This window comes from Tursiops truncatus, chromosome 18 (genome assembly GCF_011762595.2).
Source record: "Tursiops truncatus isolate mTurTru1 chromosome 18, mTurTru1.mat.Y, whole genome shotgun sequence".
Lineage (NCBI taxonomy): Eukaryota > Metazoa > Chordata > Mammalia > Artiodactyla > Delphinidae > Tursiops > Tursiops truncatus.
The window spans coordinates 22,577,800-22,604,127 of record NC_047051.1 but is presented as its reverse complement, the minus strand read 5'-3'; the positions used below and the strand labels follow the sequence as shown (position 1 = coordinate 22,604,127).

General features: G+C 35.8%; 1 protein-coding gene across 19 annotated transcripts in view; it reads left to right on the top strand.

Moving 5' to 3' along the window:
- Window positions 1-26,328, top strand: part of LACC1 (laccase domain containing 1) — a 61,277-nt gene that overhangs the window by 3,029 nt on the left and 31,920 nt on the right. For 11 of the 19 annotated variants that reach the window (XM_019936506.3, XM_073795240.1, XM_073795236.1 and 8 more), the window contains 6 exons: window positions 827-992; window positions 3,992-4,217; window positions 5,371-5,531; window positions 13,295-13,431; window positions 15,198-15,251; window positions 16,220-16,330. In XM_019936506.3, the coding sequence (XP_019792065.1) occupies window positions 827-992; window positions 3,992-4,217; window positions 5,371-5,530 (552 nt within the window). In that variant the 3' untranslated portion in view covers window position 5,531; window positions 13,295-13,431; window positions 15,198-15,251; window positions 16,220-16,330. Of the gene's footprint in view, window positions 1-826; window positions 993-3,991; window positions 4,218-5,370; window positions 5,532-6,561; window positions 9,260-13,294; window positions 13,432-15,197; window positions 15,252-16,219; window positions 16,331-17,455; window positions 19,360-26,328 lie in introns of those variants that run through there. The other 8 variants (XM_073795242.1, XM_073795237.1, XM_073795241.1 and 5 more) reach the window with 4 other exon arrangements.

The window sequence follows — 26,328 nt, the reverse complement described above, 5'->3', positions numbered from 1 at the left end:
TGTGGGATCTTCCCGGACCAGGGATCGAACCCTGGTGTCTTCTGCATTGGCAGGTGGATTCCTAACTGCGGCACCACCGGGGAAGTCCCTAAAGTATATTCTTGACTCTGCTAATGACTACGTGGACTTTAAATAAGTTATTTAACTTTTGCATCTAGTGTTCTATCTAAGATTTAGGATAGTATTTGTGATTATTTTTCTTAGAGCTGTATACCATAACCTAAAGATCAATTCTATGATGATATATATATATTTCATCTGGAGCTCCTCACATCTAAAAGTACAGTGAATTCTCAGAGTATAGTACCACTGCCCTTTTTGATTTAGAAGGAAGGTTCCTGCTTGGTGGGAGAGAAAAGCCATTATTAATCAACACTAGGGTACAACTGATGAGATAATTGTTTCTTACAGAATTCTAGCATTACTTGACTCCAGGAAAAGTAAAAAGATCATTGATTTGGAAATTTAATTTCTTTCAGTAAATTAGTACTTTGTGGAAAGTACTGCAAAGTACTTTCAGTACAGAGTACAGAGATTTACCCATCTCTAGTGGGAGGTATTCATGATGGATGGACTATTTTGAATTTTTTAAAATGTTAAATGTAAAAATCTGCTTTCCTTTGAGGAAAATATGCAGAGATTATCATATCATAAAGTTAAATACGTAAGTTTGTTATTTTATCATATATGGACCTGATATATTTAATGAATGCTTGTAACCTTAAACTGGTTATATAATTTTGTACAAGATGCGTACTTTAAGAAAAGCTTATGGTATGAGAAACTCTATCTTCAAAACATTTTTTTCTCACATCTTTGGTATTAGACTGATCATGCCAATGATGTCTGGATTATGGGAAGGAAGGAGCCTGAATCTTACGATGGAATCACCACAAATCAAAGAGGAGTCACAATAGCGGCTCTTGGTGCTGACTGTATACCGATAGTTTTTGCCGATCCTGTCAGAAAAGCATGTGGGGTTGCTCACTCTGGTAAGTGTACTTAATTAAACATCTAGGATTTTACCAATTTTTTTGGTACGGGAAAAGTTATAATTTCTTTCTGATGGATATTACAAATAGTTAATTACTACCCATGGTGATAAGTGTAAAGATAGGGAAGAGCTAGCAGACTCTTAGGACAGGAGCAGATAAAAGGAGTCCCTAAGTTAAATTATATGAATCAGAGTATAATTCCCAAAGAAAGCAGTATTTAGGCTGATTCCTGGGGGATTTATAGGATTTGGCTAGGTGCCAGTGTTTCTCAGCAGGGGTGCTATTAACATTTGGGGCAAGATAGTCTTACACTGACTGCAGACCAAGTTTACTTGGCTTTTTGAAATTCTTCATGCCAGTAGCACTCAGAGTTGTAAGAACCAAAAGAAAAAAAAAGCCTCCATACTTTTCAAAACACTCCCAGGGAGTTGTACTGCCTCTAGTTGAGAACCCTTGAAGTCCAGGTAATAGGGAATAGGAAGTTGAGACATGTTGGGTTGCAGAAGGTGTTTATGAAAATGCAGCAGCATGTGTAAAGGTGTGGAGGTAAGAAAAAGCAAGATATGTTTGGAAAACCGCATTTAGTTTAATATGCTGTAGTCTAGTGGCTTTAGCTATTCTTTGAAGATAAGAACAAAGAATTTTTAGGTTCTGTGTTGTGTTAATGGAATTTTGTTTTCTGGTGATTTTTTAAAAAAATACTGTTTAGACTATCCAGTGGTTATGAGTCTATGTAAAATGAAGAATGATCTTTTAGATTTTCTTCTGCTTGTAAATCAACGATTACTTTGCATTTTAGACTATAGATAAATAAGAAAGTGGTGCATTTTTCTTTTGATCTAGCTAAAGTAATGAATGACTAGAAGTCAGTGACATTGTCAAAAGTTACTTAAAATTTGAGTTTTAGTTCCTGGATATAAAATGGGAATATTATTTGCTACTTCCTGGGTTTTGAAACATTAAATTCAAAAGTATCAAAGATAAAAGAAACAGTCTTGAAAAGGAACAAAGTTAGATGTCTCACACATCTCGATTTCAAAACTTGTTATAAAGCTACAGTAATCAAAACAGTATGTATGGGCTTCCCTGGTGGCGCAGTGGTTGAGAGTCCACCTGCCGATGCAGGGGACACGGGTTCGTGCCCTGGTCCAGGAGGATCCCACATGCCGCGGAGCGGCTGGACCCGTGAGCCATGGCTGCTGAGCCTGCGCGTCCGGAGCCTGTGCTCCACAACGGGAGAGGCCGCAGCAGTGAGAGGCCCGCGTACTGCAAAGAAAAAAAGAACAGTATGTATGGTGCTGGTATAAAGACAGACGTATAGAGCAATGGAATAGAATAGACATCCCAGCAATAAACCCTTGCATATACGGTCAAATGATTTTTCACAAGGTACCTAGACTATACAATGGGGAAAGGACAGTTTCTTTAACAAATGGTACTGGGAAAACTGGATAGTCATATGCAAAAAAATAATGTTAGACCCTTATCTTATGTCATATATAAAAATTAACTCAAAATGGATCAAAGATCTAAATGTAAGAGCTAAAACTCTAAAACTCATAGAAGAAAGTGTAATCGTAAATCCTTGTGATCTTGGATTAAGCAATGGTTTCTTAGATATGATGCCAAAAGCACAAGCAACAGAAGTAAAAATAGATAAATTGAATTTTGTCAAAAGTAAAAACTTCTGTGCATCAAAGGACACAGTAAACAAAGTGAAAAGTCAACCCAACCGATTGAGAGTAAATATTTGCAATTCATATATCTACTAAGGAGTTAATATTCAGAATATATAAAGAACACCTACAGTTCAACAACAACAACAAAAACCAACTTGATTGAAAAATGGGTAAAGGACTTCAATAGAACATTCTCCAAAGATGATATGCAAATGTCCAACAAGCATGTGAAAAGATGCCCAACATCACTAATAATTTGGGAAAAGCAAATCAGAACCACAGGATATCACCTCACACCCATTAGGATGGCTAATATTATAAAAAAAGTGTTGGTGAAGAGAAATGGAAACCATAATGCACTATTGGTGGGAGTATAAAATGGTGCAGCTCCTATAGAAAACAGTATGATGGTTCCTCAAAAATTTTTAAATAGAATTATCATATTACCCAGCAATTCCACTTCTGAATATATATCCAAAAGAATTGAAAGCAGGATGTTGGCAGGATATTTGCACACCCATCCTCATAGCAGAATTATTCACAGTAGCTAAGAGGTGAAAGTAACCCAAGTGTCTATCCATGATTGAATGGATAAGCAAAATTCATACAATGGAATATTATCCAGCCTTAAAAAGGAAGGAAATCCTGACCCATGCTACAACATTGAATGAATCTTGAGGATATTATGCTAAGTGAAATAAGCCAGTCACAAAAAGACAAATACTATATGATTCCACTTATAGGAGGTACCTAGCGTAGTCAAATTCATAGGAACAGAAAGAAGACGGGTGGTTGCCAGAGACTGGGGAAGGTGGAAAGGCCAAGTTCTTGTTTAATGGGCATAGAGTTTTAGTTTGCAAAATGAGAAAGTTCTGGAGATTGGTTGCACAACAATGTGAATAGACTTTACGTTACTGAAGAGTACACTTGTAAACAGTTAAAATGGTAAATGTTATGTGACGTGTTTTTCCCACGATTTTTAAAAATGTGCATAAAAAGTGAAGGAGAGAAGACTAAGAAGATATAATTCCAGTGGAAACTGAAAGTATAGAACATTTTAAAAAGGAAGTGGAAGGGACCTCCCATTAAATGTCTCTTCTGTGTCAGGTGCTTTGTATAATATACCTCATTTAAACCCAGTATTTTAATTAATTAGTTGATTATTTGGCTTAATTAATTAATTTTGTGATTCATTTACTATTTCTGGACTTCGAAAATACATAAACTGACTCTGTTCATTTTTAACTTAGATATAAATTATGATGAAATTTTCTTATGTTTTAACTTTGCTTATCTCTTTTTCTTCTTATTTACTAGGTTGGAGAGGTACTTTGTTAGGTGTTGCTATGGCTACAGTGAATGCTATGATAGCAGAATACGGCTGTAGTTTGGAAGACATTATTGTCGTACTGGGGCCTTCAGTAGGACCTTGCTGTTTTACTCTTCCAAGGGAATCAGCAAAGGCATTTCATAATCTTGATCCCGGATGTGTACGGCTCTTTGGCTCACCAAATCCCTATGTTGACATCCGTAAAGCCACGAGGTATGCTTGATTTCAGTCCAGAACTGCAAGTTTGATTATTGCTTATTGCTTCTAAAATGAAGATAATTTTAGAAAACAATTAGTAACTCCAAGAAAAATTCAGGTGGCAGATATTTAAGTAGCTGACATATACACTTACACAAAAACTAATTTTAAATATGAAATCTTTTCTCATTGAAGTTTGAATAACAGCAGTCTTTTGATCTGGTATCTCTTATTGATTTAAAAGTGAAGGAAGAAACAGCTGGCATTTAATTTTAAGAGATCTACTTAAACTTCATATAGAAAAATTGGCACTTTTTATAGAAAAGAATGGCACGTCACAGACATTCCTCAGCTAAATTCTCCTAAATATAATAAACTATCAGGAAACTGATATTTTAAAATTATTCTTATTCTCTAATTAACTGGAGGAATATGTTTTTCAACAAAAATACTAGATAATATAAACACATAGATACTTTCAAGTTTTTTATGGTCCCTTGCATTTTTGAATTTATGAAATTTTGCTATTAATAGATAATAAAAATTATTTGTCATTTCTACAAAGGAAAATTGATGTCTGATTTGAATCGTGTTTCTTTTCCAGTCAGCAAAACCTTACCCAGATTCTGCCTCATTTAGTACATAAGTAGAAAGGATTGAAATTGATTCTTAAATGTGACCTGTGAAATAAGTGTCACTAATTTATAGTCATATTTCATACCATGAAGTGTTTAAGGAGAAGCAAATTTTCTGTGAAAAATCTGGTTAATAGAAGGAAAGGAGGCGGGAGAGCCAGATGACTACAAAGCACGCTCTGTCTGAATCAATTGAATCTTGTCTTCAAGATTCTTCTTAAATTAGTACTTGATTTTGCTTATAAAAGTTTCTTCTTAAATAATTACTTGATTTTGCTTATAGAATCCTATACCCAGATCATGTCTGCAGGACAATATGGAGGTTATACAGTTCACATATGAACTTAGATGATTAATGGTGGTGAAATCTACCATTTCCTGACTTGTCCTTGTTCTGTAACTGAATAACAATTTGCATTGTTCCAAGCAGATCTTTCCCAGAATTCTTTTACACCAATATCCATACTTTTTCCATATTGCTTTGGCTGTTGGTAAAGTAAACTTTCTGTCTTTTGAAAAATCTTTATCCTAAGGATTCTTCTAGAACAGGGAGGAATTCTACCACAGAATATTCAGGACCAGAACCAAGATCTCAACCTCTGTACCTCCTGTCATCCTGACAAGTTTTTCTCCCATGTCCGAGATGGCCTTAACTTTGGTACACAGATTGGCTTCATATCAATTAGAGAATGAGGTATAGTAGCTTTTCTCTCCCTGCTCCCTCTCCCTTCTCCTCCCTCTTTCCACCTTTCCCTCCCCTCATTTTAAAAAATAATTAATTATATTTAACTTTACTTATTTATTCCTATAGGAAGAATTAATTCTCTACTTTTTAGTGAAGCAATAGTAGTAGAACAGTTAATTTTCTGTGACATACTCTAATATAAAGAGCAGCTACTTCTTTTCCTAGTTAATGAAGAATATATTATAAGTATATATAAAAGTATAAAAATAAAATAATTTTTTCATTAAAAAATCATGTTATGTATGCCATTTAACTCTCCTATGTACTTGACATCTGTATATTTTCTTTTTTTGACATCTGTATATATTTTTTTGACGTCCGTATATTTTCTACCATAACATCTTTATATCTTTCTTTTTTAAATTCTTTTAATTTTTGAGAAGAAATCTTTACATAAAAATTCGAAATTCTATAATGATAATACATACACAGACCAGCCTGGTTTTACAACCAAATTTCCAGCTGATTATCTATAGTAGGAGTTGGTCAGTTTTCTTTAAAGGGCTAGATAGTACATAGTTTAGGCTTTGTGCAACATGTAGTCTCTGCTCAGCTATTCAACTCTGCTTTTGTAGAGCAAAAGCAGACAGGAGCAGGAATGAATGAGTATGTCCAGCTTCAGTAAAACTTTGTTTACAAAATAAAGATTTGGTCCACAGGGTATAGTTTGCTGACACTTGAACTACAATCATAGAGCAAGATTTAGCGTAATTTCATTAAATTAGTATTTCTTAGAGATGGACTTTTTTTTTAGTTATACAAAAAATGTTTTGTGACAGTGATTTGGCACTGACCCTTTAGCATATACCTGATTTTCTTTAAGATTACTTTTAATTGAATTAATATTGTTTTTAGGCTTTACAATGTCTTTAACTCTTTAATATACAAAAGGCTTTGATAGATTTAGTGATTCTTACATTGATATTTTAATAGCACTACTAATGGCCTCCTCATATTTGATTTCTATGTATTTTTACAGATACTTGACTGGATTTTTGTATAACTATTTCCTGCTTCCTTCCAAACCAACTGTAAGAGAAATTTAGCTGTTTGATATACTTAAAACCAAAAGGATTATAATGAATAATTCATCTTTCAGATATATTTTCATTATTATCCAAAGCCAAATGATTTCATTGATTCTAACAATAACTGACACAAAATTAATATGATGTATTGGGTTGGCCAAAAGGTTTGCTCAGTTAATGAATACGTTGTTCAATAATGTTCTTGGTGAAAATGAAAAATGTGTCTTTTATTTTTACTTAAACCCAAATGAACTTTTTGGCCAACCCAATAGTTTATATGTTACACAGATAAGGATTATTCTTAAAGTTTGTAGTCTGTATTTGTTATGTAAATCAGGAATAGGTCTATTCAGTTTAGTATTTATTGGGTAGCGTCTCTTTGTCAAGTGTTGTGTGAATCATAGGTGAAATCAAGATGAGTAATACTTTTTCCCTTTGAGTCTAATGCAGTGGAAGAGATAAACACTTCTAACACTTTAATTTTGATAGCCAAAGAGTACAGGAGAAGGAAGGATTAATTCTATGTGAAAGGCAGAATAGAGAAGGTATTACAGAGAACATGACTTACCACATGCACCCGAAAGATGATGTATAGGCTTTTGACAAATAAAGAACAGCCATAACAGGTAGAGGGAATACCATAAACTAGGGCATGAAGCTGTACGTGTATAACATGTTCTGCAAAGAGAAAGGTGTGGGCAGGAGTTACTGGAAAAACAGGTTAGAAACAGATTAGTTCAGGTCTTGAATACTGTGTCAGAGAGTTTGGAGTTTATTTTCCAGGCAAAGAGTAGGCATAGAAAGTAGGAGAGTGTTTTTATGTCCTTGGCATTATATTTAACAGGATGGATTTAACTTGTGAGAGACTAAAGCAGAGAGATTAGTTAAGAGGCAGTCACGATACTTTTAAAAAGAAATAATGAAACCTGAATGCAGTGGAAATTAAAACAGAGGCAAGAGTAGATGAATTAGCGAGACATTTCAGAGATGGAATCTGCAGATCCTGTTCCTAGATCATGGAGGTAAGAGATGAGGAAGAGTGGAGAAGTCCCTGATGCCTCCACAGTCTGCTTGGCTGACTACCTAGAGTGGCAGCAAAGATGGGGAGGAGGTTTGGGGCAAGGGGGAGGGATAATGAGATTGACACACAGACTGAAGTACATCCAGATGGAAATTATGTGGTCAACAATTAGAAATAGAGACCAGGAACCTGGGAGGGAGTTGCGAAAAAGACAGCAATTTGGGAGTTGGCTATGCAGAGGCAATGCCCGAGTCTGCTGGAATAGGCTGGATCATCTCCGTAGAAACATAGAGTGAGAAGAAGGGAGGTCCAAGGATGAAACCTCATGCAACACTTGCATTTGGAGAGCCAGAAGCTGAACCAGTCAAAAAGATTGATCCTAGAAGAAAAAAATGTATAGTCATTTTGGAGAAAGAAGCCAGCATCGATATGAGAGGAAAAGAAATCTTCAGGGAGTTCCCTGGTGGCCTAGTGGTTAGGATTTGGTGCTTTCACTATGGAGGCCCAGATTTGATCCTTGGTGTAAGTTAAAAAAAAAAAAAATCTTCAGAGAGAAAATGAGAAGAAACCAATGGATTAACCATGTTGAAGCTGTTCTATACGTCATGGTGGAGGAGTCAGATTTCAGTTCTTTGAGGACGAGGATGCACCAGTGTCAACCCTTCTTCGCTAGTATTTATTGGAGAAAATAAAGTACCGAGGGCTGTATTTTGAAGCATGTTTTGTGTGTGTGTGTGTGTGTGTGTGTGTGTAGGGGGGATGAGTAGTCTTAAGTGTATTTGTAGGCTGAAGAGAGGAGTTAGGCTGTTTTCACTTGGGAAAAATGGTATGTATGGTATATACTTTTAATGTGAATTGTCACATTGTACCTTAAAAAGATTTCTTATTTCATACATATATTTCTTACCTGAATATGCAGAAAATTACATTTGTTTGGTACTTATAAAGGACTTTCAAGTCCATTACCTCATTTTACCTTTACAGGTACCCTGAAGTACATGTCAGGTGCTATTCCTTTTATTCAGATGAGAAAACTGAGCCTCGTTCAGGTAGAGGCTAAAATCACATAATTTGTGATAAAGTAAGATTTGAACCCACATCTTGTGACTCCAAATATCATTTCAGATTTTACAGTTAATCAGAGCTATCTAAATTAAATTTTTGCAACTTTTTGTTAATATCATGTATTCATCCACTCAGTCAAAATTTTGTTGAGGTGCTAGGGTAGGTTAAAAATTATAGTTATGGCCCTCAAGGTATTTAATATCCAGTGAAAGTGACATTCAATAAAGCAACAATTTTAATACTGTGATATGTGTTGTAAGGTTGTTTAATTCTTTTATGTAACTCATAGCTCAGTGTGAAACTTATATATAATACCTCATTTCTTCCAATTTAGGGAAGGCATTAAATACAAATCATAGGACAAACTCATGCAATCAAACTCATGTAAAATACTCTTGTTTCATGATAACAATAAGATTAAGAAATAATTCCATTGAGAAAGATGGATAATTTTCCAGTTCTTCACTGTATATTATTTTGTTGAATGCAGAGTATTGGGCAGCCATGTTTTACTTTATGTATCAAAATACTCCAAAACCAAATAAAAATTATGTTTGATTATCTATGATTTTGCATTATCTGTGTCAAAGCATAGAATGAAAAGTTGTCTCTTGCTGTTTTACTGAGTGAAAAGTATTTATTCAGTAACTCAAAAACAGAACGTTGGTTGTTAAATAGTCATATCTTATTGCCTCTACAAGATCTCTCTCATTTTTAAGCATTTGTATATAGGTTTCTGGGACTTTCAGGGTGTAACTACAATGATGACTTTTAATAAGTTTTGTTCTGTTTTCAATCTAAGCACTACTACTAACTGCACATAGAAAATATAAGTTATCATTTTAGTAAGATGATAAATTAAGTTTGTAAATCAGAGTTCATGACATGATTTTTTAGAGGTGCTAATTAGCGAACTAAAATTTATCTAATTGTAATTTTAAATTCTTAAGAGTAGCATAGTGATTAAATATGCTATACTCCATTGCTTTATAAAGCAAAGGAAAAAATGGTCTTTCCACTAGGAGGTAGTATTTCTACAAGTAGTTCTGCTCTGTTTCTTGGTATAAAGTTGAACCAATCTTAATCTCTATATATTTGTACAAAACACATATATAGCTCTTACTTTAGATGCAACTTACTATAGTTCAAGTAGGTAAAAACATTTAGGAATCCTCACCTACCTGGGTCTCACTTCTACAGAATCTCCAGTAACTGCTCTTCTGTAAATAGATTGGGGGGTGGGAGGGATTCAAAGAAGCTTATTCTGTGTCACATGACAAAAACATACATGATACCCATGGATTCAGAAGCTGGAAATAAGAGGACAGTGACATATGAACTCATTTTATATCTCAAAGTAGGATTTGATCTTTGTTTTCACTCAGTTGTCCTAAAGTTATACTTCCGATGTATCCATCCTTTTATGTGAACTCTTCGTGCCACCAATCTTAGACATGGATCTGTGTGTGTGCTAAATGGTAAACAAGAAGTATGTGCCATGTATGGTGCATAGCCTCTTTGCCCCAGCTACTGTAAAGTCACACAAAATACATTGGATGCAGTGGAATCATAGATTTCCCTCTATAAAAATTTTGTATATCGGGCAGTAAAGAATGGAAGCATGGTCCTTATGCTCACTGTATGTGTTTATGGGAGCTCTGGTCTAGAGCACGTCCATTTCCATTGTAGGCAGTGTTTTTAAACTTTACTTGTGATTTCAAAGATGAGGCAACTGCTGTAAGTAATGCATTGTTCCATGTGAGGTCATTGCTTAATGAAGGAAAAAGAAATCTGCCAGTACTGCTTTTTCCGGATTAATGCATTTGGTTTGGACTCACAATGATCACATGTCAGTTGTGTGGACACAAACTTCTCATACTCTCCGTAGACACATTTTCTTCGTAGAGAAAGAAATGGTTACATCACGCTCCCTATGTCTGTGCCAATTGCCTGAGGTGAGCTATGTCCTTTCTGTATCTGGAGCAGGCTTTTTCTTTTATGTAGTTCTCAAAAGACTGGGGTGTCCAGTTACTGTATCTTATTAAACAATTAAAATTTCTAGCGGATTCAGTAGCTCAAAATACCACATTCCTTTCTAACAACAACAAAAAGGGTACTCTCATTCCATGAGAAACATCTGTAGAAAATAGACCTGTTCGTGGTGACAATTGAGTTTTGAATTTTTATTTTCCTTTATTTTCTTCTTATTTATTTTTGCATCATACATTCCTACAGTTTACATCTTACCAGTGCTTCCCTATTATTTCACTTTCCTTAAGTACTTGTTTTAGCCTGAATCTAATCAAGCTCTAGAGCTAATTATCAATGTGTAAGAAATATGGGGGAGGGAGGATTAAGTTAAAGGGTACCACAAATTTGGGGTGGTAAAAAAGTGATCCACTTTTTGAAACTGGTCAAGAATTTTAAAAAGGGTGGGAGATACAGCTGAAACCAATATGTCAATTATACTTCAATAAAATTTTTTTTAAATAAAAGTGGCTATATCATTTTACCAAAGAAAAGATAGGAGGGGGACTATTCTGGATTAAAATAAATTTATTAGACCTAACAGTCCCATGAAATGAGTGGGCCTAGTGTGGATTCCAATGAGAAGAAATAAACTATAGAACATATTTTTGAGACAATTGGGAAAAATTTGAATATGATCTAGGTATTAAATGATGCCAGGAATTATCATTAGTTTTTCTAGAGGTTAATGATATTGAAGTTCTGTAAAAAATATCTATGTTGATCTGTATTGAACTGTGTAGGAGTAAACTGATGTGTTACATGCCAGTTGCTACCAAATGTTTCAATAATAATGATAGTAATAAGGATATGATGCAAACATGGCAAAATCTTGAACTGTTAAACCCGAGCGATGGTTATCTGGGGGTTCATTGTACTGTTTTCTCTACTTTCGTGAATGTTTGAAATTTAGCCATAATTTTTAAAAATTTAAACTTCTTGCACTGCTAGTAATATTTAAAGTAACAATTTTTGTTTAGAAAAAGTATGTACACATTTCAATTTTCTTTATTAAAGCAGAAGATGAACATTGTCAACTCATTCTTTTATATGCATGGTGTGGGGAGTGGAGAGGAGAAAGCAAACGTATCTGACTGTTGGATTCTTGTTTGAATGAAGAATATGAGGATTATATGCCATTTATATTAACACAGGAGGTCTATAATTCACAAAATAGGAAACAATAAGGAGCCACACTTTTCTGCTAAATAACTATCCTAAAATAATAAGCTTACTTTTACATTTTCTATTATATTAAGTGGAATCTGGTTGGTATGATGATTCCTTTAATGAAAAACTACATGGAACTTCCACCCTCTGGCATAAGAATAGAATAGAATAAAAGTGTATGGCTTAATAGCAGTTTATGGTAAAAGTTAGTGTTTTTCAATGAGAATTAATGGGACTGCCAAAAAACCTCATGGGATCCCAGGTTGCCATATAGAAATATACTTCTAGGATGAGCAAAGCAATGTTTCTATTCTGTTCTAAATTGATTAGACCATACTTGGGGTATTGTAGTACATTTTGGGAAGTACCCCTTAAACAAGGTCAGAGAAAAGCAATACTAATGGTGAGGGGGCCCAAAGCCAGATTATGGGAGGGATGGGTCAAAGGGACTAGAAATGATTAGCTTGGAGAAAAGAAGTCTCAGTGGAATTTAAACAACACACCATAGATATTTGAAGTACAGAATGCTGATGGAATAGAAAAAAATAGAACAAATTAGTGGAAATTATAGGAAGACTGATTTTGGATTAGTATGAATGTTGAGAAAGACTATCTGCCATGGGCCTTAAGTACTCCAGCAAGGCCCTGTTTGCTCTTTTTTTTCCAGGACATTTATCAGGGTTGTGTTTACAGCAAGCAATCTTGAGGGATAGGTTAAGATACCATTTTGGAGAAAAGGCAGACTTGCTTACCACTTATTATAAAAGTGAATTCCCCAAGCTCAGTGTTCTTAACCTAGGACAAAAACCTACTATGTGCATACAATACACCTGAGCCCCTCTTTGGTGCCCCCATGGGACTTGGAGGGAAGGGAACTAACTCAGATAAGATGTTTATCCTACTTGTTAACTATGAATAGTGAAATCTTTTGTCTCTAACTCAGTCATCTCACATCTTCTGCCAGTACTGGTGATAGACTAATTTATTAGCCCATAAGTAGGATTAGATTGATAAATCCCAGATCCAAGAAAGAAGCACATTAGTTCGTGGGTTCCCTATTGAGAGGTGTTCAAAAGTGAATGGATAAACCTCTATTTAGGATACTGCATAAACATAGCAAAAACCAAAGCCCCAGACTAGTTTTCCTTAGACATTCAATGTCATGCCAATTGCATAAATTTTATTTTTCTTTTTAGGAAAGACAGTATATAAATTTAGACTTGTCTGTAGAATACCAGAAGATTCTTACTGAGTTACTCCAAGAGAATATTGCTATGCCCCTCCAAGTTGAACCACTAGGAAATCCCTATATAAACATGGCCTCAATACGTATTTAAATGACCCAACTTCACCCATTGTCTCTGTGTATCCCTAATGTCATATTTTTTATTTGCCTTCAGATGAAGGGAGACTCAAAATTATTATGCCAAAGATGTAATTCATCTCTGATTTCACGTCAAAGCTTTTAGCACCCTGGGGAGTTAAGACTGGAATCTCGAATCTCTGCCTTGACAGCCCTCTTTCTGCCATATGACGAGTTAAGTATCTCTGACTTGCCCTATTGGAAATTCATGAACATAAGTTTTATTAGCGTTAATGAAACTTTAGTATCTAATGTGGTGGTAAGCACACTCAATATTTTTCTTTCATTGCTGAAAGCCTTTCATAATATTTACCAGAATACTTTGAAAAATGTGTATTAAAATCTAGTCTGGCTTTCTGAATGAGTGGTGTGATTCAGGTTTGGATCACATATGATATCACTGAACATAAAGTTTTAACACTAGCATCATGGTGATAACCTCTCACAGTCTTCCTTTGTCTTTTCCTTTGCATATGATTTGTGCATCATGTACATTCATCCACTGGGTGGCAATGTGTACTCGAGAATGTTTACTGTTTCTAGTTCCCTCAGTCTAACTGAAATTAAGACATCAAACTTTTATTTGGAAAATTGTCATTGTATCAAATCTTAAGAAACAATATTGCCTGAATTCAAGCTCCTACCTACAGAGAATTTAATAATGTTAATACTTCCTACCATTTACTCTTAACCACATTCTTCTCCCAATATGTTCACAGGCCACACATTTGCAAAATAGATGATCTCTTGTACTCTTCTCAATCCATGCCATTTTATAATTATTCCTTAAACACACACATGCCCCTTCTATTTTCCCCTAAACTATTTTCTGACCCCAACACTCTTAGTTCCCCACCTCTCATTTCTGTGGCTCTTGCCTGACAGTGAATTTTTCCCCTTTTCCATTTTGTTTCTTAAATACCACATCTCCTTCACAGTGAAATCAAGAGACACATCATTAAGCTCCTATATAACATAGTATACATGCTCTCTGGTTCTGTACTACATCCTAGATAAGGAGAGCAGATTCAGGAGATTCATTGAGTCTTGGGAAGTCCTGTAGTTCCCTTTCACTTGACTTAATTGTCCAAAATGCAGAATAATACTAATTAACTAGCTCTGTGTAAGATTTATCTTCAAGTTAAGAGGGGGAAAAACTTCCAAATTAAATTGTATATTAAGTGTGATTACAACATGAGAAAACCCACAAAACTTTATATATTTTTTAAAAATTGAAAATAAAATAGTAGTAATAGTAGTTGCATTAGATGGTGAGATTATGAAAACTTTTGTTTCCCCTTTCTGCTTTTCTGTATTTTTCTATATTTTCTATTTTTTCTATGTATTTTAATGAACTATACTTTTTTCAAAAGAAAAAATTATATCTAACTGTGCCTAAACCATATTTTATCTTTCTCTTTCCTGGATTGAAAACCTCCTTTTTCTTTCACATATCCTTGGGTGTCTAATTTTCCAAAAGGTACTTAATAATATTTTGACGTTTCCTTGAATCTCCACATGGTGCTGAGTGTGATGGGAGGTTTGGCTCATGCTTTCTTTTTTTAAAAACAATCTTTATTTTAGCATAGTTTTAGCATTGTAAAATTGTAAAAACCCCACTTTTCCCTATTACTAACATCTTACGTTAGTTTGGTACATTTGTTGCAATTAATGAACCAATATTGATACAATATTGTTAACTAAAGTTCATACCTTATTCAGATTTCCTTTGTTTTCGAGTCCTTTGTTCTGTTCCAGGATCCTATCCAGGACACCACATTACATTTAGCCATCATATCTCCTTAAGCTCCTCTTGGCTGTGACAGTTTCTCAAGCTTTCCTTATTTTTTCATGACCTCAGCAGCTTTGAGGAATACTCGTTAGGTATTTTGTAGAATGCCCCTCAACTGGGATTTCTCTGATGTGTTTCTATTGAATAGACTTGAATTATGGATATTGGGGAAGAAGACTGCGGAGGTGAAGTCATGTCAAGGGTAAGTACTAATCAGCATGACTTAGCACCATTGATCACCTTGCTGAGGTAGTGTTTGTCAGGTTTCTCCATGATAAAGTCACTCTTTCATTCCTCCTTTCCATGCTTTATACTCTTTGGTGGTGTGTACACAGCTATACTTAGTAGGGAATTATGTTCCACCTCTGTGAAGGGAGAGTATCTACATAAATAATTGGAAAATTTTCTGCACAGATTTATCTACTCTCCTCCCCTTATTATTTATTCAATAATTTATTTATATCCAAAGGAAACAAAAACACTAATTTGAAAACATACATGCACCCCAGTGTCCATAGCAGCACTATTCACAATAGCCAAGATATGGAAGCAACCCAAATGTCCATCCATGAATGGATAAAGGAGATGTGGTACATATATACAATGGAATACTTTATCCATGAATGGATAAAGGAGATGTGGTGCGTATATACAATGGAATACTACTCAGCCATAAAAAGAATGAAATAATGTCATTAGCAGCAATATAGGTGGATTTAGATTATCATACTAAGTGAAGTAAGACAAAGACAAATATCATACGATATCAGTCATATGTGGAATCTAAAAAATAAAGTGAACGAATGAATATAACAAAAGAGACAGACTCACAGATAAAGAGGACAAACTAGTGGTTACTGGTGGGGAGAGGGAAGGGGGGAGGGGCAAGATAGGGGTAGGGGATTAAGAGGTACAAACTACTATGTATAAAATAAATAAGCTACAGGATATATTGTACAACAGAGAATATAGTCAATATTTTATAATAACTTTAAATGGAGTATAATCTGTAAAAATTTTGAATCACTATGGTGTACACTTGAAACTAAAATATTGTAAATCAACTAAATATTTCAATTAAAAACAATACAAAACAAAATTCAGTCATCCCCAATGAATCTTTCTGTACTTTTAGTACTGATATGTATCTTCTCTTCTGGCCCTACTTAGAGATTCTACAGACACCAACACTGAGACCCAGAGATCTGGTGACTTTCTTAGGTCACCCCGCAGTTAATAGTATGGAACCGGACACCTACTCACTTGACCTTCGACCTTCAGGTCAGAGCTCTTTTCACCACAGAGCTTTGCCTCATTTAATAATTGATTTATACATTTAGCTCATTCATTTGTTCAACAAAAAATGCCTGAGTAACTGCTTCATACCTGACACTGTGCTAGGATTTGCAGGTACCTACAAATTTGGAGAGTTTATACCACTTTAAATAGAATCTAAAATTGGGTATACTGCCACCAGGTGGCGTAAACCCTCAGACTGTCAAGGATATTTGTAAGTAATTTGTAGGTAACCATTCAGTTTTTCCTCTTAGACATTTTTTCAAATTCAGGTGGTGAGAACTTGTCTGAATGTGTAATCCAGGTTTATCATGTTCTGCGAAGGTGCAGCCAATCTTCCAGCCTCCCAGGCAGAAATCTTTGAGTTATTTTTGTTTCATTTCATGTTTTACTTATTGAGTCACTGCTTGTTCAAACTGGCTTCTTCGTTTACCTATAACCCCTTCATAAATATCTCCAATTTAGAAGTGTCAGGGTAAAAACACCCTGGTCTGGTCTCAGCCTCCTGCAATTTCACTGCTGCTTCTGAGCCTTTGCTCCTGATGTTCTCTTTCCCTGAAATTCCTCCTTTAAACTCTTTCATCACTGACTCACCCATGTTCAGTAAACACTGGAGTAGTCATTATGGTGACTGGTAATATATGAAGTCCCAAACTACATACTCTCTCCACATACTGCTGTGTTCCTCCCTACTCTTCTGAGGGTAGAGGATATCTAGTTGGTAAAATGGGTGTATGAACAAATACATTGAAAGCATTTACCAGGCACAGTGGTGACAAAAGTATCAGCCTTGTAGAGATGGTCAAGAAAGAAATTGGCCCCTGGGTTAGGACTGAAGTTAACTCAAACAGTGTAAATGGATACAGAGTTAAAGATGGTTTTACATAGTGAGATGGAATGGCATGGTATTTCAAAGTCTGACAATTTTAGCATAGGTAGAAGGTACGATGTATGTAGGCAAATGCTTAAAGTTGGTATGAAAAAGAAAGGCAGGGATCAGATTATGAGGCCCTTTGAATGACACACAAAAAAGTTAGGACTTTATGCTTTAGACATTAAGAGTCATTTTAATATTTAGAAAGGGGGATGACACAAACATTTGCATTTTAGAAAGATCATCTGCAGCTGTATGTGGCATGGATTGGAGAGAGGTGAGACCAGATATAAGGTAACCAGTTAGGAAATGACCATAGAGCCTGGGTGGAGAAACTAAGGCCCGAACCAAGGAAGAAGCTGTCTGAAGGAGACGCAGGGATGAATCAGAGAGATTCAACAGAATTTGATGAGGAATCAAATATGAGAATAAGAAGAGTGCTGGGTAACCACTGGTATCCTGATTTAGGTCACTGGGTGAGTGGTGATGTCATTAAGCAGGATAGAGGATACAGGAGGCTGAGCAGTTTTTAGGTGGTGGTGGTAATGAATGTCTCGAGTCTACTTCGGGACATATTATCTGATTATTTGCACTAATCAACTTCATACATTATTAACACACAGGTTAGAATGAAAAGTCTCCGTAAAGAAACATCTCCTACTACCTCACATCAATCTAATCAATATGCAGTCAAAAATATTTTAGGAGTTAAGTGAATGGGTCTTGTGGAACACATATTCCAAACTTTCCAAGACAGGTTCACTTCCTACAGTATTATTCTTTTTAATAAACACAAGTCATTAAATGTATAAATTTAAGATGATTTAATTTTTTATCTCTTGTAAGACTTTTCTCATAAGGAAGTTCATACATTATTAAAAGGTTTAAGGTATGAGTCCTGCTAGTTAGGAATCTGCAGACTAATCCAGACGAAGCACTCAACACCCAGTGAAGAGCCGCTTAGTGGTAAACTGTGTTGGTGTAAGGGCTCATGGTGCATCCAGAAAGTGGCTGTCATTTTGGACAGAGAGGGCTGTGCTGAGAAGAGGCTGGAACTGCAGCAAAGCTCTGAAGAATGAACAGTATCTGAAAGTCAGACACTGAGTGAGGAGAGCAGCCTTAGGAAAGGAATCAAATTGGAAATAACCTCAACGTGTCCAAGGGAGATGGAGGACCATGGCCTATCTTGATTAGTCTTTCGACTCAGCCACAGAGAGAGGCTGCTAGGTGGTGTGACTCATATTTCTGCCTTCCTATATCCAGCTCCTCTTCACTTTGTGATCATTTTTCTAAGGTATAATGAAAATTTCTAGTTGTGTGGTTTCCAAGGTTTTTTTTTTTCATTCCCTTCCTGACTTTTTCCCATTTCCATCTCATTCTGAATTTTAGCTTTTCTTTTTTAAATTTTTTTATTTTTATTTATTGTTTTTTAACATCTTTACTGGAGTATAATTGCTTTACAATGGTGTGTTAGTTTCTGCTTTATAACAAAGTGAATCAACTATACATATACACATATCCCCATATCTCCTCCCTCTTGTGTCTCCCTCCCACCTTTGCCATCCCACCCCTCTAGGTGGTCACAAAGCACCGAGATGATCTCCCTGTGCTATGAGGCTGCTTCCCACTAGCTATCTATTTTACATTTGGCAGTGTATATATGTCCATGCCACTCTCTCACTTCGTCCCAGCTTTTCTGACCTTAGTCCTAAAAGCTTTTGCTAAGTTTTAGGATTCCCTAGTCACCTTACTTTCTATTTTGGGTAAGATTCCCATTTTCCTGTGAGGTATACATGCAGTCTTTTGAGATATTGAGATATTCTTCTAGCATATTTTCAAGAACTGTGGATAGATAAACGCATGGTACTGAAAAATCCATAATGTAAGGTGGATATATAATCGTGCCTCCTGCATAGTAGCCATCTGATAAATCTTTATAAATGAATGAATTTTATGTAATAACCTATTAAAAAAAGAATACATCTTTTCTATTACACATTTTTCACAAGGACTTTTTACCACCAGAGCAAGAAGTACTGTAGAGGCTCCAGGGATAAGTGGCGAGGTCACATTTCTTCTGAGATAATTCCTTTGGCTTCTTCTTTAAGTCAAGTCAAGCTCTGACTCCTGATGCTCTGAGGTGAGGTGAGGGTCAGGGACCTTGTGTGTCAACCTCCTTCTCTCCAGGGGGCCTTAGCTCAGGGATCTGTAAGAAGTGTATCAAAACATTAGTCTAAGTGTCTGACTCCACTTCAGCTATTTGTGTTTGAAATTTTGTATTTGAAAACAGTTTGCTCTTTAAAGTTGGTGAACATTCCTTTTATAATTTGTTTATACTGTTTGTTGGACAAGCTACTAATATTACTGATAGAGCAAAATTAAAATTAAACTAGCCTCACTCTGATGGTTGATTATAAATCCCAAATTAGCAAAGTCCAATTAATGAGGTTTTATTATCTACGTATATATGTGTATGTATACAGGGTTACATGTATATGAATTAAGAATGATAGCAATTTAGAAATAGAGGGACACAGAGAAATGAATTCTATTTAAAGCCTACATTTTTGCAGATGAACTGATTTGCAACTGGTAAATTGTTCTTCTTTTACCCAAGAGACTAGTTCTATATTTAAACACAATCCAGAAATAGCCTCCTTTACAGACATAACTTGCTATGACTCCACGGCTCCACTGAGCACATACATATTATGTAATGCTCTTACTTCTATTAGCTGTGTCTTATCATCTCCCATAAGTCTCCAGCCACTTTGAAGATAGAGATTTTATTTGTCTTTGCACAATCCCCAGAATACCTGTCCCAGCCCATCCCCATGCCTTATACTGGACTGAGCATCAGTCAAACCAGTAGGCAGCCATGATCCTGCACTGGAATCAAGGAATCAACCATTAAGGTGATAGATCTCTTGTGAGCTTTGCAAATTTTCTTCTGCTTCAGTACATCTGACAATTTCCCCAGATAACCTTGTTCGCTATTTGGAGTCCTGTGGTCTCTACTCTTCTCCTGATAGTAGGAAGCTGTGCCCTTATGCTAAGGCTCTCCCATCCCGTTGTTTCCCTACTCTAATACCAACAACTGCAGTGGGCTGCACTGGGTTTGCCATTCTCTGGTTTGGATGAAATTTAGAATTGCCGCCACTCCCCAGCCCCCCTTTTGTGGTGCCCCTTGGCTCAACCTCCTCCATCCCAGCATGCTGGGTGGTAAGTAATGCAGGCAGCATGTGTAATCCCACCCTGAGATCTAAAGCTGTTGCTTGCCTGGTACTGTTACATAAAATAAATGGATATTGAATAATTCAAAAGAGTGAATTTGGACATTAATTATTCACTCAACAAATATTTATTGAGTACCTAATATATACCATACCAGACTTTTTCCTGGGTGCTGGAGATGCAGCAGGTAACAAGATCAAATTTCTGCCCTCATGAAGGGCATTCTAGTCAAGAGGGATACAATAAACAAATAAATTAATAGATCTATAATATAAAGTCACTGCTAAAGAGTAAGTGCTGTGAAAAAACAAGAAGCAGGGAAAGGGAATAGGAAATGACATCACTAATCAACATCACTAAGCATCAGGGAGATACGAATCAAAACCTCAATGAGCTATCACCTCACACTGTCAAAATGGCTATTATCAAAAAGACAAGAAATAACAGGTGTTGGCGAGGATGTGGAAAAAAGGGAACCCCTGTGTATTGTTGATGAGATTGTAAATTGGTGCAGGCACTATGGAAAACAGTGTGGAGGTTTCTCAAAAAATTAAAAATAATAAAAAAAAAGAGGCATTGCTGCTGAATGGGAAGTCATTATTATTGTGACAAATGTTTCTGAGAGGTCATAGTTCATTTATTGAGTGTCTTTCATTTGCTGGGTATTTGTTGGGCATTTAAGATTTAGAGATGGATAAGACACAGTCCCTGCCCTCAAGAAGCTCCAGGACAGAACTGTGAACAAATCAAAATGTCATGGAACGAATGCAACAAAAGCATTTACAATTCTCCAAGCTTGCTTTATTGTTCCCACTTCATACATTAGAAACCAAGACTCAGGATTAAATGATTTGTTCAGTATGATACCACAGACAAAACTGAAATCCAACACGGGGATAGGGAGTTAAAACCTAAACCCTTCCTGTCATTCTATACAACCTTTCTCAGAAAGTGAATGCAGAGGTGATCCAGTCCAATACCTCACTGGAGGCTGGAATCCTTGTAACCTTAAGTAGCAAAAAGCTAGCATCTTGGTGAATTGGGCCCCACGATAATGGATGTAAAATGGATTACATATGCTTTGTCCTGCTTTATAATTCTACTCTTTTTACCCATTGACTTAGATTGCCCATCAAAATAACATTTATAATATTAAATAGTGAGTTAGATTTGCATACGTATCCTGGGCTAGTAGGAATCTGAGATGTCCACTGGATGATACTTTGGTCAGTTTTTAAAATATCTGAGTCACAGTCCATAGCCTTTTAGTGGATTGAATTTTTGTTGATATAAACTATTTTGATGATAAAGGCAAAACCGAATGGATCATCAGGTCGTCCATTCCTGAGAAGTTAAAAGGATTGTGGACAGTAATATGGTATCCCGAGGGCTGGAGTGTATGTATAATTACAACTTTCAGCTCTGTTAGCCACTATGAAGCTATTACTATAATCTTCTATATCAGCATTTATTAAGTGTGTCATAACAGTTCCAATATGAAATGGCTCTTCATATTTGTTCAGAAAAAATACCTGTGAGCTAATTTTTGCAGAACATTTACCATAACTCTGTTAAGAAAAATTATAGGTACCCTACTAATTGTTCCCATGTTAAGAAAGAGAAACTAAACTAGAACAGGAAATAAAAAATATGCGCTTCACTTGAGTACAGTAATAAGTCATTCGAAGAGTCTAAGATAGGACAGGATTCTAGTGGCTACTAGTGTGGATTAATAGAGTTTTAGATTTTGAAACAAAACTTTTGGGGAATGTGAAGGGCACAAAAACAAACCCACCCACTAAGGCTTAATTTTCTGTAGCCTAACAGAGAGAAATTTAATGAGTACATTTAATGCTCAGGCAAGAACTGGGATAATTATAAAGACTAGAAAGGATTAGAAAGCTTGGTGAATCAGAACAATGTTTCTGTGCCATCATTTTACACTGGAGGATGTTTGCGTTTTGTTCATTTCTTGTAGTGAGTTTCATATTGGCTACTTGAGGTCTGGTATTTGGGTTTACTTCAGTTCCAGTTAGCATAATACTGAACGCCAATGTTTTGTTACTTCAGTGTTCCCTCCTTTCACGATTCCCAAGTTTGTCAGCACTAGAGGAAGACCTTCCATGGAAGCTTAGTATTGAAAGTCTGTCTCAGTATTGAGAGTTTCTTACACCAACAGAGACCCTGCAGCAAAGCTGCAGATGTTGCTTTCCCACCTTGATGGTGGAGCATCGGAGCTGAGTTGGGCCTATTCTTCAGGTAGCCTTCACTGCTGAATCTGCTAGAAAACACTTTCAATAGACCTCTGGTGGAATCTGGAAAATAATGACAAGAAAAAAAAGTCCCTCAACTGCAGGTCTAGATACTCAGAAAATGTTTTATTTACAGTGGGCAAATATCCTTAGAGAGTTTTAGGAGCTATTCCCACATGTGTGTTTGATATAGAAACAGGATATCAGTTATTTCTGTCTCTGGAGGGGATATTTGTTTACACAACAGAAGGGTGAGGTTTTAGAATGTTTTGTCTATGAACTTATGTGAGCAGGCCCCTAGTAGAAGGAATTAGGTCTATTAGGATCTATCCATTATTACTATCTAGCTATTAGGGTCTATTAGGAATTGATACATTTTCTTTTTATTATTTTTCTTTTTTGTCTTATTTTTAAAAAGACAAGTGGATGGAAAAATGTATTGGCCCTCTTCCTTTGGATCAGAAGGTAAACATTCTCGCCTTATGGAATAAATTATTTGGAAAAGGGTAAATTGAAGAGTTAGAACAATTTGAGATGGGAACACACAGCCTATTTCTCTGCCAATAATGGACATTACCTCATGACTATGTTTGAAATTTTCCTCAGCCTGCTTGTAAGGGCTGGAATTGATCAATTCAAGCATTTCCTTGACACCAACTTGATTTTTCTCCATCTGAATTTCACACAGTTTTCTTCTAGCTAGAAGGTAATTTGTTTGGCTCACTATAAAAAATGTTGAACTGGCAAAAGTTTCCAAGATTATGTCTATTTTTTTCTTTCTTTTGGTAAAACCAAACTGCTTCAATAGTCAATTGCCTAGTTAAATGATTAAATTCTTTACTATTCCCATGGCTTGCAGGATTATGGTTGTAAAAAACATTAAGTCCTACAGAAAACCTATGTAACTTGTACTAACATCTTTTGGAAATGAGATCCTTTCTTCTTTAAAAATTCTGCCATTTTTCTCTTCCATAGAGATTGAATTACTTGTTTACCCTTTTTGTTTAAAGGCAGACTATTAGATTTCTCTCAATTATTACATCCTTTATTATAAGTATGACTCAGCTGAACATTATTGTGACCTGTTTTTTAAAAATATCTTTCTTCCCTTTATTTTGGGGAATTGAATTGGTGTGCTAGTGCTTTTCTTTCCCGTGAAGGAGACTTATTGTTCTTGTGGTGAAGGCTTCTAGTTTACTTGGACATCTTTAGATATAATTTGATTATTTTATAGTGGTTGGACTTTTCTTTCCTTTGGACCAACACCTATTCTGTACCTTTCCCTTTTTGTACTTTTTTCTACTCATTATTCAGATGGTCTTTCTCTTCTAGTATCATATTATTTTAATGATTGTAGCTTTGTAATATATATTTTTAAACATCTTTATTGGAGTATAATTGCTTTACAATGTTGTGTTAGTTTGTGCTGTATGACAAAGTGAATCAGCTGCATGTACACATATGTTCCCATATCCCCTCCCTCTTGCGCCTCCCTCCAAACCTCCCTATGCCACCCCTCTGGGTGGTCACAAAGCACCAACCTGATCTCCCTGTGCTATGCGGCTACTCCCCACTAGCTACCTATTTTACGTTTGGTAGTGTATATATGTCCATGCCACTTTCTCACTTTGTCACAGCTTACCCTTCCCCCTCCCCATATCCTCAAGTCCATTCTCTAGTAGGTCTGTGTCTTTATTCCCATCTTGCCCCTAGGTTCTTCATGACCTTTTTTTCTTTTTTTTTTCTTAGATTCCATATATATGCGTTAGCATATGGTATTTGTTTTTCCCTTTCTGACTTGCTTCACTCTGTATGACAGACTCTAGGTCCATCCACCTCACTACAAATAGTTCAGTTTCATTTCTTTGTATGGCTGAGTAGTAATCCATTGTATAAACGTGCCACATCTTCTTTATCCATTCATCTGTCGATGGACACTTAGGTTGCTTCCATGTCCTGGCTATTGTAAATAGTGCTGCAATGAACACTGTGGTACATGTCTCTTTTTGAATTATGGTTTTCTCAGGGTATATGCCCAGTAGTGAGATTGCTGGGTCATATGGTAGTTCTATTTTTAGTTTTTAAAGGAACCTCCATAATGTTCTCCGTAGTGGCTGTATAAATTTACATTCCCACCAACAGTTCCCTTTTCTCCACACCCTCTCCAGCACTGATTGTAGATTTTTTGATGATGGCCATTCTGACCATCAGGGAGAGGTGGTAACTCATTGTAGTTTTGATTTGCATTTCTCTAATGATTACTGATGTTGAGCGTCCTTTCATGTGTTTCTTGGCAATCTGTATATCTTCTTTGGAGAAATGTCTATTTAGGTCTTCTTTCCATTTTTGGATTGGATTGTTTGTTTTTTTAATATTGAACTGCATGAGCTGCTTCTATATTTTGGAGATTAATTCTTTGTCAGTTGCTTCATTTATGAATATTTTCTCCCATTCTGAGGGTTGTCTTCTCGTCTTGTTTATGGTTTCCTTTGCTGTGCAAAAGCTTTTAAGTTTCATTAGGTCCCATTTGTTTATTTTTCTTTTTATTTCCATTTCTCCAGGAGGTGGGTCAAAAAGGATCTTGCTGTGATTTATGTCATAGAGTGTTCTGCCTATGATTTCCTCTAAGAGATTTATAGTGTCTGGCCTTATATTTAGGTCTTTAATCCATTTTGAGTTTATTTTTGTGTATGGTGTTAGGGACTATTATAATTTCATTCTTTTACATGTAGCTGTCCAGTTTTCACAGCACCACTTATTGAAGAGGCTGGCTTTTCTCCATTGTATATTCTTGCCTCCTTTATCAAAGATAAGGTGACCATATGTGCGTGGGTTTATCTCTGTGCTTTCTATCCTGTTCCATTCATCTATATTTCTGTTTTTGTGCCAGTACCATACTGTCTTGATTACTGTAGCTTTGTAGTATAGTCTGAAGTCAGAGAGCCTGATTCCTCCAGCTCCATTTTTCTTACTCAAGGTTACTTTGGCTATTCGGGGTCTTTTGTGTTTCCACACAAATTGTGAAATATTTTGTTCTAGTTCTGTGAAAAATGCCATTGGTAGTTTGATAGGGATTATATTGAATCTGTAGAATGTTTTGGGTAGTAGAGTCATTTTCACAATGTTGATTCTTCCAATCCAAGAACATAGTATATTTCTCCATCTGTTTGTATTATCTTTAATTTCTTTCATCAGTGTCTTATAGTTTTCTGCATACAGGTCTTTTGTCTCCTTAGGTAGGTTTATTCCTAGATATTTTATTCTTTTTGTTGCAGTGGTAAATGGGAGTGTTTCCTTAATTTCTCTTTCAGATTATTCATCATTAATGTATAGGAATGCAAGAGATTTCTGTGTATTAATTTTGTATCCCGCTACTTTACCAAATTCATTCTAGTAGTTTTCTGGTAATATCTTTAGGATTCTCTATGTATAGTATCATGTCATCTGCAGACAGTGACAGTTTCACTTCTTCTTTTCCAATTTGTATTCCTTTTATTTATTTTTCTTCTCTGATTGCTATGGCTAAAACTTCCAAAACTATGTTGAATAATAGTGGTGAGAGTGGGCAACCTTGTCTTGTTCCTGATCTTAGACAAAATGGTTTCAGTTTTTCACCATTGAGA